Here is a 14,653-nt window from a genome sequence, read left to right on the forward strand (position 1 = left end):
CATACACTTTTTTGTATTCTTTTTTATTTTATATTTTGTGACGCTGAAAATTTTTAATACAAGTTTTTATTAAAATTTGAAATTATTTTATTTTTTTTTTTATATTTCGTATTTTAATCCTATTTTTATATTTAGCAGCTCTATTAATTTCAAATAATTAAACTCGACACATTTTTATTTTAAGAACTAGAAAAGGATAACAGAGAACATTTCTGGGTTTTAGCTGTATAGAAAAGAGTAAATTAAATTGAAATTAATTTACATTGGTAGAAATGGATAAAAAGAATTAATTAAAACAATAAATAGATATATTAAGGATTACGTCTATTTTTATCAATGTCTTAATTTTCAGCATAATTTACCCTTCATTTTTTCTAATTCTTATAACTAAAAAAAGGTTAAACTAAAGATAAAAATTAATTTGACATTGATAGAAATTGAAAATAAAAGTTAAAAAAAAAGTCGTAGATAGTAGCTCATACAATCGATTAAATTAATCGATTAATGTTGATCAGAGTGTCGCGCAAAACGTCTGTGCTGTCTGCGCCACTGCGCATGCGCGGGACTCCGCTGTAAACACCAATTGCTGCTTCGTCAACACACTGACGTACCAACACAGGGCTACCGCTCTATAATAAAGGAAATCCGTGCATCGATAATCTTTTCGTCGAGGAGCGGATCGAGCGCGAAAATCTCGGAGCATCGCGGTCCCACGTGTCACGTGTCTACGATGAACAGCGATGTCCGCGTGTTCGACGTGAATATGGACGCAGATCCTTTGAATTCTACGATCACGCTCGAAGATTCGGAGACGGAAGTGATCGAGTTAGATGCGAGTTGCGATGCGGACATCATTTGTTTGGACAATGAAAATCAGATCTATGATACGGGGAAGAGCAGTGTCGATCGCATCTCGTCCCCGGATGAGATCGAAGTGACCAAGGTGATGGCCGGTTCGCGGAGAAAACGTTCACGGTCCCCTAGTTCGGGCGGCGTCGCTTCGCAGCCCGTTTTTAAGGTTATGTTTCGCGATGAGAGTGTCTCGAGGTATGTCTCATGGAACGCGTGTGTTTTTTTTTTTTTTGGTAGCTTGACATTTCGTAATCTCTTGAAATGAATCGAGTAAATAAAATAGAAAGTTGGAAAGAAAGAGATAAGTGAAAAGAGTCGAGTTATAAGAAAAACATATCTCATGTGTCCTATACTTTGTTTACAAAACAAAGTGGGAACTCGTTTCGCCTAGTTAATTTTGCATGGCATTGTGTACCGAAATGTAAATTGTAGAAATAAACGTTTTCTTGTATTTTTCATAAAAATATGCGAGTTAAGTCATTGCATATAAGCAATATTAATGCAAATATTGATGCAATGGATATGATTTAATTTGTTATATTGAATATTGAATATTTAGACGGAAGTTATATTCATTATATTGAATTATTCACGAATATATTATGAATTTTCATGTATTTGTAGGCAATATCGGCAACAAATAAAAGATTTTCTGCATAATTTAGTGCAGTCAAAACCTTCTTTCAAGAAAGATACAAATGAATCAAGTCTGATTTTAGAAGTTTGGGATGATAAGGATAATTTCAAAGAATCACCTGCTAGTCCAGAAAACAAGAATGCGAATGAAAGTGTAGAATGTAATAGTATTTGTGATTCTTTATTTACAATTGATAAACAACCAAATGCAAAGAATGACTTGGATGTGCCGACTTATGGACAGGTAACATTGTCTTTCCTTTATACAGTCATTTTTTATTTGATTTGTTATTGTGTCTACAGACTATATTATATAAAATGTTATAAGATACATTGAGGAATATTGTAAATTTTTATACATCTTACTCTAATTTAGAAGTAAATGTCATCAATGTTTCATATTTCTCATTACTTTATTCTTAACAATCTTTCATTTTAGAAATATGAGAATGCATTTGAAGAATCAAAGCGTGAACAACCAAAAGATTGCGCACCAAAATTAAATTGTTTCAATTGTAATGGAAACCATAATATGCGAGATTGTCCATTGCCTAAAAATCAGAGTAATATTAATAAAAATCGTAAAGAGTTTGCTACAAAACACAATATGGGTGTTCGATATCATATGAACGAAGATCAAAGATTTAGTCACATGGTCCCTGGTCATTTAAGTCAAAAACTGCGAAAAGCTCTTGGATTGAAAGAGAATGAACTGCCGAAACATATATATAGGTATTACATAAATCCACTATATAACATAACGAGTTTTGAAAAAAAATGTTTCTTCCTATTCTTCAGTTGGTATATTCACAGCTTTTTCTTTATATATATTAGTAATAATTTTTTAAAAATTTTTACTGTTTTTAAGTTAATCTGATTTTTGCGAGTTTTTTTTTTGTTGTATTACAAATATAAGTGCAAATACAAGTGTACAAAATTAGATATTAAAGTAAAATAAAGAAGGAAAAATTTATAATTTGAAATTTAATGGGCCAATGAGGTTCATTCTACGTGCCAAAACATGTTTTTTCTTAGAATGAGATTACTTGGCTACCCTCCAGGATGGTTAGAAGAGGCGCGCCTACAACATTCTGGTTTATCGCTCTTCAATTCTGATGGAGTAGCAGAAAGTGATATAAATGAAGAAGAAGGTGAAATCATCACAGACATAGATAGAGATCAATATGACATAAAAAAGATATATGACTTCCCTGGTTTTAATATTCCGCCTCCTCCTGGTACTATAGATGTAAGCAATATACAGTAAAATAACCGATGTTGATACATCAAAATGATTTTACATATTACATTTTTTTCAGGAAGCTGTAAATGATAAAATTAATCGATTTCAAAATAGCCACATGCATTGGGTACCAAAAATGCAACATGTGCATAGCAAAGAGATGATGTTATTACACTTGCAAGGTAAAGAAGCAGACGATGGTTACAAGCGGAAAAAATTAAAAATGTCTACATCAATTGTACATAATAATACAGAAGCAGTTAGTGACATGGAAATAGAAGATACAGAAGGTATAATCATTAATTACGATAATTAAACATTTGTCATTTTTCATTTAATCTTTATTAGAAAGTTAATCGTTATAGGAAACAAAAGAAAATTATCTTAACATTAAATTCATACTATCGAGCTATTTATTCACACCAATGTTCATATTATTTGTACTTATTTTTATTCTCTTTTTTTAAAAGATAACTTCTTTTTATTTCATTAAAATAGAAAATGTTGTGGAGAGCGTATCTATTAATGGGCATTTTGTACCACCATTACCGAAAGAATCAGTGCAGGAGATACCAGCACCGCCGCCAGAGTTACCTCAAACAATCGATGATTCTGATTCGCAATCGCAAGAATTGCCCTCCTTAGATTCTGCGGTATGTTATTAAAGAATTATTATTCTTCTTATATACCTTAATTTACAAAGATAAACTACAAGGAAATTACAAAGATTGTTTTCTTTTTTCAGGATGACACAACTTCGATCACAAACTCGCCGTCCTTGTCTGAATTAGAAAGAACAAAGAAAGTATTGCTTATGGAGATTGAAGAAGCAAATTCGCAATCTAATTCCGATTCCACATCAATCAAAAATGATTTGAATACTGTGCTTGTATCGGAAACGTCATTTTCTAGTATAACGACTACGCCTTCTACTTCGAGAAGATCTTCAAGTCATAGTTCTGTGATATCAGAATCACAGTGCTGTCCTGATACGTCACTTAAAAATGATTCCAATACTACACTTACATTGGACACATCAATTACTAATAAAATATTGCAATCCGATTCTACTCCAAATCGCTCTGCTTCGCGGAGAACATCGGATCAAGTCACGTCAGTATATTTGGGTACGCCAATATTACCAAGTACCTCTCCATATAATAAACTACCATCATCAGAAAAGTTTTCCCGAGACATTTGCGATGTTATCAATTTTGAAAATTTGCCTGATTCAACGGGTAAATATGAACAAATGACGGGAGTCCTACAAAAAGTAAGAAACACTATGGCAAAATTGCAACAACAAGAATAGACATAATTAATTTAAAGATTATGGTGCAGTTTTTAGTGCTATAAATGCTTCGAATGCTTTATAATTGATCAATTAAATAAATAAAATTGATAAAATTTATTGTTTTAATTGGTCAATCAAATGTTTTGAAACATCTATAGCATTATTATGAATCATAATCTAATATAATTTAGTAAGTACAAAATATTAACATATTCGAAAATTAGAAGAAATAGTTGGAACTATTAGAAAAAAAGATGCGGGTTGAAAAATTGTTCTTCCCTGTTTTCTAACTTAATTTGAAAGAAGATATTTTCAATGACATTGATGTCTTATTATAAATGGATATTTTTGAATATCTATAAATAATTCACAAAATATCTCCAAAGATCTCAATATTTTGCAGATTAAATTGTGATTCAGTAGTAAGTGGAATTCTCTGTTTCTCTCTTGGAACTTCTCTAAAATTCTTTTTCTTCATAGAGATAATAAAAATTTTCTACCATAAAATGTCTTTAAAATGATCGTTTAAACAAATTATTTATCTTAGAATCGTTACTTAGAATCTTAGTTTTCGACATCTGCGAATTTTGAAATGAAAGTTTAAGATTACATTCTCTAAACATAAAACAATAAAAAAATAAAAACAAATTTTGAAATGTTTAAAAAAAATTGATATTTTTACATATATGCTTCTTTAAAAAATAAATTTCTTTTTAAATTTCTTTTGAAATAAGAATACTTTTTATTATTCTTTAACTTTATAATTTCTCTAAATTAAAATCAAACTTAATCGAAAAAATCTTACGAGTCTCAAAATTTATATCTTTTTTATCTATTTAACTTTATTATTTGTTAAAAGATATAAATGTCCTTCCTTTACTATGCAGTCTGCATGATATGAGTCTGAGATCTTGATGAATATACATGATTAATAAAATTATATAAAAAGAATTATTTCTATAATTATAATTCAACTATCTTTTTTCATTTTTGCTTACAATAACTTGCTATATTTTCAGTTATATCATTTATAATATAAAATATAATGTAACTAATTTTTAAGAACAAAAGTTGAAATATATTGTACATAAATTCATATTGAACATTTACATATAATTGTAATTGTCTTTAATGTTCTCACAATTTATCTACACAAATTTAAAAACTTTCTTGTAAATCTGTTATAAATTTACAAAATTGTATATATTTTACACATAATTTTTAATACATGATTACTTGGTCATCATTCAATTTATTTAACAAAGTATATGTCATATATATATATATTAATTACACTATATATACATATATGTAAATATATATAATTTATACATACATATATATATATATATATATATATATATATATGTGTGTGTGTGTGTGTGTGTATATAATTCTGAAAAAGTATATATTACCATCACTTCGAAAGTACAAAAGTATCGATGACAAGGCTTCATCACTGAGAAATATAACTGTGATGTTGTTTTTTGTTTTTGTAATATCTTATAATTCAAAATTAGTTTTCTACATATATACATTAATTTTAATCAGAACTAAAAAAATTCTACTTATGCAATATATTTTGTATGTTGAGATTATATAGAATATTCAATTATGATATATAAAATTAATTTTTAACAGATTGTATGCGTCTGTGTGTGTGTGTGTATACGTGCGTATGCATACATATGTGTTAACAGAAAAAAACAGTTTTTAAAGGATAAAAGAAATGAAAATCGAAATATAAAAAGTGCATTAACTCAAATCGCAAAGCGTTAAATCTAAGCATGATGTACCAAACAAAAATTTTTAAAAATTTGGAACTCATCAAATTTCAAATCGATTTATGTTTTTTATTTGCTCAAAAATACTAATTTTTGTATAGATAATGTTAACACTATATGTAATGATACATTTAATTATTATCTTAGCATCTTTCTGTTTAGAAAAAGAAAAACTATTTGCAACTATCTCAATAAATATCATGTATTAATATTTTTTAAACATAAATATGCTAATTTTGTTGTATAATTTTTTATGCGGAGATGTATGAGAGATTCCTCGATATAATACAAATAAAGCAATGCATAAATAATTAAAATTTGTGCAAAAGTAAGATTATATTAACATTGTACAAATTATGTAACTCTATAGCATTTTTATCTAAAATAAAACTATTTTGTAATGAAAATGATATCTATGATCAATCACGCACAATTCGAATAATACGTAATAGATTTCTTTACTTATCCCATTATTTTTACAAAAATATCTATAAATTGATACTAGCTTGTGTACATTGATATTATTTACACTGATGTAATAAATGTAAAGTCATTTTATACAATCGGAGAAGCAATTTTATTATTGAAAATATGGGGAATGTACAATATTAAACAACATTGTTATTAGTATAAAATATTTTATAATAGACCATATCCATTATGAGAGAATACTTTGTACGTAATATTATTGATAATCATTGTCTATATAGAATATAGATTTATTTATATCTTTAAATCTATTATTTTTTAATTTATATAAAATGTCTAATGTGATAAAATAGTTCCACTTCATTTGAATGGTATAATATGTATATTGAAATAAATTATAAATTATATTTTTTTCTTATTGTGAATGATAAAATGTAACTTTTAAATATCTTTTTATTGTACCAAAACAAGATGTAAATATACTTGCACTGTTCTTATAATTGCGTTATAAAAAAAGAATATAAATATTCATAAAATATTCATAAAATGTTTCTTGAAAGATTATACAAGACTCGAAATTTTTAATTATTATACATTATACATTATTTTACTGTCGTGTTATTTACATCAGATATTGCATATTCAATTGATGGAAGATTTTTTTATGTAAGTTATTTTTGTAAAATTTTTAGTGAATTCTGGATATTTTCTGGAATATAAATACCAAATAAATAAGTTCGTTAGATGACTATATCCATTCGCAGGTACTTAATTTTTTCATTGTTTTTAGAATAAAGATTTTAAATTATATTATTTCGCCTACATTATATTCTTATTATTGCGAATAAGCGGATTCATATATAATTACAATCAGATATCATGCACGATTTCAAGAGAAATGAACACGATAAAAAACGATAAAAAAATTAGTGAATGTAATTCAGGCACGTTATTGTGAGACAAAGAAAATGCGTGCGCATTATTCAAAATTGCGATTATCATCAAGGAAAAATTACATCTCTAAGAAATCAAATTATCGATATACGCTAATGCTTACATTACATTAATATCATATTTTATATACTATACATATATAAAACTCTTCTCTTATTTCTATTACGAATTTAGATCCTAATGTATAAAATCTCGAATAACAAGATCTTCCAGCAAAGTTATATTGTATTATTTAGTTCACTGTTGGTGGCGAAGGCGGGTCATCACTATGTGAATCCTGCAAATAAATTTAGATTCGAAACATATAGTCGAGTTTTTATGAATAATATATAGTTGATACACTTACGGGTTCATTGCGGTTCTTAATAACATTTCTGGTCGATTGTCGCAAAGAATTCGGTCTAAATATGAATAGGAACAAGATAAAGCCGATAATTAACCAAGTAAAGAGGAAGGGCGAATGCTCTCTCTGGATGTTCGTTTGCGGTCCTAGCGGAACTAGAAAGAAAACGATCGTTTTATTTTCTCTTTTTTTAAACTGTCAATATTGTACATTGATATTGTTTACTATATAAGTTATGTATCTTAAATTGACAATTATTTATCTCCAGAAAGATCATAATTTAGTTAAAAATTAAAATTTAAATAAAATTGAGTTTAATTATTGATGAAACAATTTAAATTACTATGATCAATATATTATAATCAAATATATATTTAATAGTAAACATACATCTCGATAAGCTAAAGCATTCGGTATCCGAGCAATAATCTTGTGATTGTCGTATCTGAAACAGTAATTTATAGAAAAATTTAATTTTTTTTTAAATAAATATAATTATTTGTTCGTCGAAAGATGCGAGTGCGACAGATATGTGATAAAACAGTTATAAATTTTAGATCTGTTTTTTAATGCTGCTAATTGAATCGCGCTAAAATTCTCTTTCTCCAACCCGGTAAAAAATTTTTTGTTGCATTTACATGTATAAATACATGTAAATATATATATTTATAGATAAAAATTTTTGTATGCAAAAATATATAAATATATTTATATATTCTTGCATACATTTTTTTATCTATAAAAAAAAATTTCAAGCATATTCCATTTTACGTATACAATAAATGTACTAGTGTACACTAGTTCAACTATCAAAAAAAAACAGACCTATTATTACTAAATTGGAATTCTTGCGCGCGCGCGCGTGCGTGCGTGTGTGTGTGTGTGTGTGTGTGTGTGTGTGCACGCGCGTTTACATACACACAACACATACGTACACATTCTTTTGGTATAAAAGCCGCGCTCATTTGTGAATTTTTTAACATCTACATATACAAAAACTATTTGTCGCAGAATCAAGCCTGAAACGAATTTCTATTCCGGAAGTGAATAAATTTGCACGAATCTTCATAATTGCGAGTTCTCGTACGCGATTCAACGTGTAATATATCATGCATCAACAGTCGACTTACGTAATCGAAATATTTTTATGTAATCGCGTGACGCAACCAATTTCTGCCGGCTAAACAGAAGAGGTCATTGCGTTACAAGCCGTCTGAATAACCTCGTTTATTGTTCTTAGACCCCATGGAGAAAATACTAAGAATAAGAATATTAAGAGAAACTTCTAGAAACAAAAGTTCGAAATAAAAATTAAACGTAACAACACACCTTGGACACAAGTGTGTATAAAATATCATTTCTTTGCGTCCATCCATAATGCGTTTAATCTTTATTTCCAATTTTCATTTTCAAAATTTAATATTTATATTAATGTTAATATTTAATATTCATATTAATTTCCAAAATTTAATATTTATATTGATATTTATTTCCGTTCCTAATGTTTCCTCCACTGTACTCAGGGCCTGTAAAAAGTGTCTAAACGTCCGCGAAAAAGCCACGTCCTTCGTCACCGCCCATTAACCGGCCGCGGTCTTATCGCAACGTCGATCTCGCGGTATTCACGTCACGTGACTTTCGTATTACTTACGAAAGAAAGTACTTACGATAGAAAGTAGATGCTGCATGGACATTTGATTCAACATGCACTCGCATGGATCGAATCCCTCGTCGCTCATCGTGGATGCTTTTCGCAGAATCTGCCGCTGCACATAAAAATCAAGAAATTATCATGATTATTAGACACACGTTCTTTTTTTTTTTTTCGCGAACGTTCTTTCGCCAATTCTTGCGCGCGAATTCTTTTTCTCACAGACAATCCGCGCGATCCACTTTTTGCTCGATGATTCGTTACGATCGGTACATTTTATAAACATACGGTACAATATACTGACGTCGCAAAAAAAAAAAGGGGGAAGCAAGAAATTCAACATGCAGAAATTCACGAGAAATATGTATGTACGCTTGAGCAATTCTTTGCAAATTGTCGACGCGCAATTATACAAAATAATGCGTATTATGGGATTTCAGAGAGTTACATAAAAAGCATAAACAAATAATCGCAAGCAATAATCGTTAATCGTTCACATGTATTTCTTTAAATCCGATTCTTCTAATGTTGAATGTTATAATTAAGAATGAAAATAAACAAGATAAAGAATATAAGGCGTATTATTGCGTTTATTAAAAAGGCGATTAATTAAAATGACCGCACTGTCAATTCTCACAATTTCAAGGATATATTCCTTACGAGGCCGGCAATTATATCTAACTTTGCGCCGTCGTCGAAGGAAATACCTGATTTCTTATCTGGCGATAGGCGACACAAACGCAGTTATATTTGAAAATACCTCGTAAAATGCGGGACAAAAAATATTGCGCTATTTAAATTATCAATGCGCTTATCAAAATCCATAAATAGAAAAAAAAAATAGTTTTGAACCAAGAAAAATATATTCTCATATATAAACAAGAATATTATGATATTCTTAAAAATTTTAGTTTGATTTGTTTGAATTTGTATTAACGCAAATATTATTTCTGCTCAATTCAAGTAGTGTAAAAATTTTTTATATGAAAATTATAATATGCTATTGCTTATATATGGAAATATATATTGATTTAAAACTTATTTTTTTTTTCTGTGTATTTTCAACTCACTTTTGTCGAAAGAAATGTCTTAAATGCGACTCCTCAGATAATTTCTAAGCTACTTTTAAAGGCACTTTAAAGGTATTTTTACCGTTAAAAATTAATTCAGAATACGAAGTAGAATTCATTAGAGTTTACCGCACACACGTGGTATGCGGAGGTTCGATGTTATATGTTGAAAGATATTTTTTTCGATATTTATTTCCAATAAAAGAAATTGGCGAAATAGATATCTTTTAGATTTCATAAATCGCATAGAAGATAAAAGTAGAACATTTGTTCTGCGCATATTTTACTTTCTGGTATTTCTTATAAGTTTTAAAAATACGAAAATATCATGTTTATATGAAAAAAATATAGGACAAAGCTATACGACGTAAGAAATTTTTTACATGTCATTTCTCGCCTCTGATGTCATAATTCAATATGCAGAGAGACAACCAAGCCTTAAAAATATCTTTTAGATATTTATAAGTCAGTCGATTGGAAACATTCAAGGAATTAGAAGAAATATTCGATTTGCGACAAATGATCACTCAGCTATCAGAAACAACTAGATTTAGTGATCTAGTAATTTCTAATAGCTAAGCAGTAACCATTATTTCAAGATTTATTTTACACTTTTATGTGATTTATTGGACAGATATCTTACTTTCTAGTATTTTTTACAAGTTTTAAGAATACGAAAATATGTTTTTAAGGGAAAAGTACAAGATAAAGTTATACGACGCAAGAAACTTTTTACGTGTCATTTCTCGCTGCTGACGTCACACAACCCATGTCGCACCGCGAGAGACCCGAGCCTTAACTGTGGTTTAGATTAGAGATTGAAAGTTCGTTTTCTATTTCTGGATTGCAGTAAAATTTTTTATCTCGTTTTTACTAAACTTCAAATATATATCTATTTCATTTTAAATACAAATGTATTTCAGCTATAAACCATGGAACTGAGATTAGAGTAGAATTTAATTAATCAGAAAAAAGAAAACCTAAAGAAAATCTCAAGTAAACTTTGTTTGAATTGATCAAATTTCAATCCAATCTAATTGATCAATTTCAATCTAACCTTATATGGATATAAGACCTATCTAATACATCTATGTCCAGTTCTATTAATTACAAAAAAAAATCTTAATTCATTCCTTATTTTTTTTAAATCTTAAAAAGTAAATTAAATCGAAAACATAAAGTTTATGCTTCATGAGAATATCTAGACGGAAATTTAAAAAATCGCAAAACAAAATATTACAAATGACAGGGAAGTCATAAATATACTTATATGTAAATTAATCGGATCGTAATATGTAACATGCATTATCATTGCATTATAATTAAGATTCATCGATTTTCGATCATACCGTCGGGATCGAGAATTACTAAACAAATGCGCAAACGCTCGTTAATGGATTCCGTGTAATATCCATTTCTACACAAATGTGTAAATTAACTTTAATCTCGATTAAACTTGTCTTTTTTTTTTAATTCTAAGTATTAGAAGAAGATAGAGAATAAATTAACTGAGTTTGAAATTAACTTATTTGTAAATAAACGTTAAAACTAAAAAAAAAAAGTAAATTATCGATATTAAAGTTAACATAGAAACAAATATAAAAATCATGGGGGAAATCGAACAGCGTAACACGAGACATAAAAATTCGGAATCTTGCTATCCATTTTTTTTAAATATAAAACTCGATTTGCGCAACGCGACCGTAATACCGTTTTGTACGAGCAATTTATCGAAATTATCCTTATTTTCGCGCGCATTGCGTTATCGCAGACGAACTATCAGAAACACGTGGGGAGGGAGGGGAAAGGGGGAAGTGTTACAACCGAGAGGGATCGCGGACGCGATCTTCCGTCTCGTCCGCGTTTTCTCCGTGCGCGCGCGAATGAGCGATTCTCGAGCGATGCGAGAGATCAACCGAGCCCGATTAAGCCTGTCGCTTGCATCCGTATGGCGACGCAACACGCATCAACGTGTGCATCGCACGCGAGCGAATGAGCGAGCGACAGACGTTCAGGATCGTCTCGAACAGAGTCGAACGGATGTTCGAACGACGACGATCTCGCGACGCATCGCGTTGACACTTGATTTTCGAAAGGAAAAATGACGCGAAAAAAAAAAATAGAGATGCGCAACGATCGATGACGATCGTCGTCGAGGGTGGGACGGAGAGCGTCATAGGAAGAGAGATGTACTCACCGCTGTACTCAGTCGAGAAAAACGGAATGAGCGGAAAAGTCAGAACGCACGAACGTTTGATAGCTTCAGACGACTTATGCTCGATCCGTTCCAACCATCACGATCGTCGCCGTCGTCGTCGTCCTCGTCTTCGGTTGTGTTGTGTATCGTGCGAATACGAAGTGCGCTCCCAGCCGTACATTCGTGAACGCGAGGGATTGGCGCGCGGCTGACCAATCGGCGAGAGCGGCGCGATATTTTCAAATATGTTCAAGGCACTCAACCTCGACTTCGGATAGTTTCTTCGAAGAATTTCTCGCTTCTTATGCTTTTGTCATTACAATGTAGAAAAAGATAAAATTCTTCTTTTATTAAATAAATCACTCATCTTTTTTAACATATATGTATAACATGTATAGTAGCTACAAAGGCAAACTTAATTAGAAAATAAATTAATATTTTTATCTGATATGTAATATAATAATATATGTAATCAAATTTGATATATCATCATACAGTAACTTTTTAGTTTTTAATATTATATATTCTTTTTATTAATACACTATAAAATTAGATATATTAACAATTTTAAAACTTCACTTTTTTTGTGTATTATGTTTTGTATTATCCAATTTACAGTAATTTACATATTTTTATTATTTATATGAAAAATGTTTTTCAGGAAACATTACGTAAACAATAAAATAAAATAAAATTATAAAAAATGTGTATAGACATAATTTTGAAATATACGGCACGATGATTCTATATTTAATACTTGTCGGTAAACAAGGAATTATTAATATCGTTTGTACGTAAGAAATATATATAATGTATATTCTGCGAGTTTTTTATACTATGAACGTTACTTTTTGTCATTTTAAATAAATTATGCACGTAAAAAAAATAAAAATATAATCTTTTTACCGAATAAGAGCAGTCAGAAAAAAATTTCGTTATGTTCTTTTCTTTATTAATTATCTTATATTTCTTAATAGTATGCCGTGTTGCAAAAAATAATAGCGCTGATTTCAAGTTCATTAATGATTATAGGTCAGATCAATGATTTGTTTATCTCTGACAAGTTATTAAATAAAAAAGTTAGTCAAGGATCATTAATGTTGATAGACAAAATAAAAAATTTAAAAATCTAATGTTTATCTATCTTGAGGAAATACGATAAAGTCGGTTATGAATTAATAATTCAGTATTGACATTAATGATCATTATTACTGATGTAAGAATCTTATTATACTTGACAATTAGATATTTTATGCATATACGTATATATATATGTGTATTTGCAAACATGTGTATTTGCAAACATGTGTAAAAATAGAAGATACAAAATTTCAGTTTACTACAAGAAAAATTTAATTAAATTTAATGAATTTCTATATTTGTATTATTTAATTTTACGCATTTCATAATGGGAAAACCTAATTATGTTTATTTTGTCATACAACAAGGGTAAATACACATTTCATTAATTGGAAATTCCCATTTTCAATAAAAACCATAGCATTTTTTTAGCAGCTGTCTAAAACATATATATGTGTGTGTGTGTGTGTGTGTGTGTGTGTGTGTGTGTGTGTGTGTGTGTGTGTGTGTTCTTACTCTAAAATGTTTGTCACAGTTAGTACGAAAAAAATAAGCATAATAGCATCAAATTTACTTTGAATATTTGATTTATTAACGATAGATTAGCGGTAAGCTAATAGATATTTAAAAAATGCAATGCATTACCTTCTTTTTCTTTATCAATAATCTTCACCTATTCTTCATCTATAAAATGTATCTTGTTTTCTATTAATAAAATTTATTTTATTGATTCTTATTCAGAGAGAAGATTTTTATTATTTATAAAAGTGTTATTTTAACTTCAAAATCATGTATACGCATTGATTTTTCATTTCTAATCGAAACAATTTTTTGAGATCGTTACTTTTTTGAAAGAAATAAGTACAAGTTGTAGGTACAAAAATTTTTTTTCACATATATTATAATATCTTTACATACAAAATTATTTTCGTTTTATCAAAATATATAAATCCATAAAAACAACACGTTTGTCAATGACCTTTCTTCTGAAAAAGATAAGTTTCTTGAATATCGATGCGCGCAGAATTTCCTATCCAGTTCTCATCCGGACGGTGCGTGCGCGCGCAACGATTGGTCGCAGCGGCCGCACCACGTGACCGCGGCGCATATATACGCGCCG

At 29.2% G+C, this 14,653-nt stretch overlaps 2 protein-coding genes across 2 annotated transcripts; one reads left to right on the forward strand and one right to left on the reverse strand.

Moving 5' to 3' along the window:
• The first annotated feature begins 102 nt into the window (after window positions 1-102).
• On the forward strand, window positions 103-6,216 carry LOC105425495 (zinc finger CCHC domain-containing protein 8 homolog). The gene is made up of 7 exons (XM_011636292.2): window positions 103-1,047; window positions 1,477-1,732; window positions 1,928-2,220; window positions 2,524-2,737; window positions 2,808-3,021; window positions 3,230-3,384; window positions 3,477-6,216. The coding sequence occupies exons 1-7, from the start codon at window positions 731-733 to the stop codon at window positions 4,041-4,043; spliced, it is 2,016 nt and encodes a 671-aa protein (XP_011634594.2). The 5' UTR covers window positions 103-730; the 3' UTR covers window positions 4,044-6,216.
• Window positions 6,217-6,362: 146 nt separating this feature from the next.
• LOC105425494 (small integral membrane protein 14) lies at window positions 6,363-12,638 on the reverse strand. The gene is made up of 5 exons (XM_011636291.3): window positions 12,454-12,638; window positions 9,203-9,301; window positions 7,926-7,980; window positions 7,539-7,690; window positions 6,363-7,469 (listed from the first exon to the last, which is right to left on the reverse strand). Exons 2-5 carry the CDS (start codon window positions 9,272-9,274, stop codon window positions 7,425-7,427), a joined length of 324 nt encoding a protein of 107 aa, XP_011634593.1. The 5' UTR covers window positions 9,275-9,301; window positions 12,454-12,638; the 3' UTR covers window positions 6,363-7,424.
• Window positions 12,639-14,653: the final 2,015 nt, after the last annotated feature.

The sequence above is a fragment of the Pogonomyrmex barbatus genome, unplaced genomic scaffold, assembly GCF_055798465.1.
Source record: "Pogonomyrmex barbatus isolate J1 unplaced genomic scaffold, ASM5579846v1 scaffold8, whole genome shotgun sequence".
Taxonomy (NCBI): Eukaryota; Metazoa; Arthropoda; class Insecta; order Hymenoptera; family Formicidae; genus Pogonomyrmex; species Pogonomyrmex barbatus.

Bases quoted from the DNA above. Each gene is read 5' to 3' on its own strand.
- LOC105425494 (XM_011636291.3), bottom strand. From the start codon at position 9,274: ATGAGCGACGAGGGATTCGATCCATGCGAGTGCATGTTGAATCAAATG. The intron at 7,981-9,202 runs GTAAGTACTTTC...TTACTGTTTCAG, and splicing joins TGCAGCATCTACTTTCTATC to ATACGACAATCACAAGATTA. The intron at 7,470-7,538 runs GTAAGTGTATCA...ATTTATTTGCAG, and splicing joins TTAAGAACCGCAATGAACCC to GATTCACATAGTGATGACCC.
- LOC105425495 (XM_011636292.2), top strand. From the start codon at position 731: ATGAACAGCGATGTCCGCGTGTTCGACGTGAATATGGACGCAGATCCT. The intron at 2,738-2,807 runs GTAAGCAATATA...CATTTTTTTCAG, and splicing joins CTCCTCCTGGTACTATAGAT to GAAGCTGTAAATGATAAAAT. The intron at 3,022-3,229 runs GTATAATCATTA...TCATTAAAATAG, and splicing joins GGAAATAGAAGATACAGAAG to AAAATGTTGTGGAGAGCGTA.